The following is a 1,189-nucleotide window of genomic DNA, read 5'->3' as shown; positions in this document are numbered from 1 at the left end:
CTTTTTCTTGATTTTTTATAATAGTGGTCTCATATAATATTTGTCCTCATGTGAATGACTTATTTCACTCAGCATAATGTCCTCCAAGGAGCTCTGGTAGCGTAGTGGTTACAAATCAGACTGAGGCTTTCTGCTCCCGTAAAGATTTACAGCCTCGGAAACCCTGTTCAGTGTCACTATGAGTTGGAACCAACTCGATGGTACTTAACAACAACAACAACAATGTCCTCCAAGTTTATCCACATTTTTTAGGTGTTTATCAGATTTCTTATTGTTCTTTAATGTTGCATAATATTCCATTGTATATGTACCAGTTTTCTTATTCACTCATCTGCTGATGGGTTATGTATTACTTCTATATAATACTCCTATCAATAAGTCACTAAATGCATTGGACTGCAAAGTTGGTTTAAATCATAAGGTTGGCAGTTCAAGCTCACCACTCACTCCTCAGAAACCCTATGCAGAGTTGCTATGGGTTGGAATTGACTCGATGGCACTCAACAACCATAACAACAACAAATGTTATTTAACATTCTCAGAAAGGTTTTATTTAACATGTTTAGATCATAAAAATCTAAGGAGGTTCTGAATTTTGTTCCTTATTATATTTTCTCCTAATCTTTTACCTTTTTGCAGCTAGGAGGAGCTGACCATGGACTTCAGGGGTGTGAAGGGATATTTCTCCTGGATCTACTATCAATACCAAATCATTAGTTGCTGTGCCGTTTTGGAGCCCTGGGAACAATCTATGTTCAACACCATCTTACTAACCATTTTTGCTATGGTAGTATATACTGCCTATGTCTTTATCCCAATCCACATCCGCCTGGCTTGGGAATTCTTCTCAAAAATATGTGGATTGCACAGTACAATTTATAATTGATCTTGTTTGCATTCTGTGAAATGTCACTGCATATTTATATGTTGCTTACAACTTATTTAGGGAAATCCTATGTCTTCTTTCACTATTTGATCTGAAAAGCTCTCTCTTCTCTATGCATTCTTGTGTCTTGACTTTACCTCACATGCCATATTATCTTAACTCATATCTATGACTTCAGTTTGTTTTTGTTTTTTTAAATAAAGACAATTTCATATAAAAAATTTCTGAAAAACTGACTTAGAAGATACCTACCAGAATTAAATTTTGAATGTTCCCTTGATACCTATTCTATATTAAAGAATA

At 34.8% G+C, this 1,189-nt stretch overlaps 1 protein-coding gene across 1 annotated transcript; it reads left to right on the top strand.

Annotated features, from left to right (window-relative positions):
• The first annotated feature begins 635 nt into the window (after positions 1-635).
• On the top strand, positions 636-886 carry SPTSSB (serine palmitoyltransferase, small subunit B). Its single transcript, XM_006861794.1, has one exon. The coding sequence runs from the start codon at positions 656-658 to the stop codon at positions 884-886; it is 231 nt and encodes a 76-aa protein (XP_006861856.1). The 5' UTR covers positions 636-655.
• Positions 887-1,189: the final 303 nt, after the last annotated feature.

Source organism: Chrysochloris asiatica, unplaced genomic scaffold (assembly GCF_000296735.1).
Source record: "Chrysochloris asiatica unplaced genomic scaffold, ChrAsi1.0 scaffold00043, whole genome shotgun sequence".
Classification (NCBI taxonomy): Eukaryota; Metazoa; Chordata; class Mammalia; order Afrosoricida; family Chrysochloridae; genus Chrysochloris; species Chrysochloris asiatica.
Note: the sequence above shows the minus strand (reverse complement) of the source record. Positions and strands in the feature narration are given on the sequence as shown.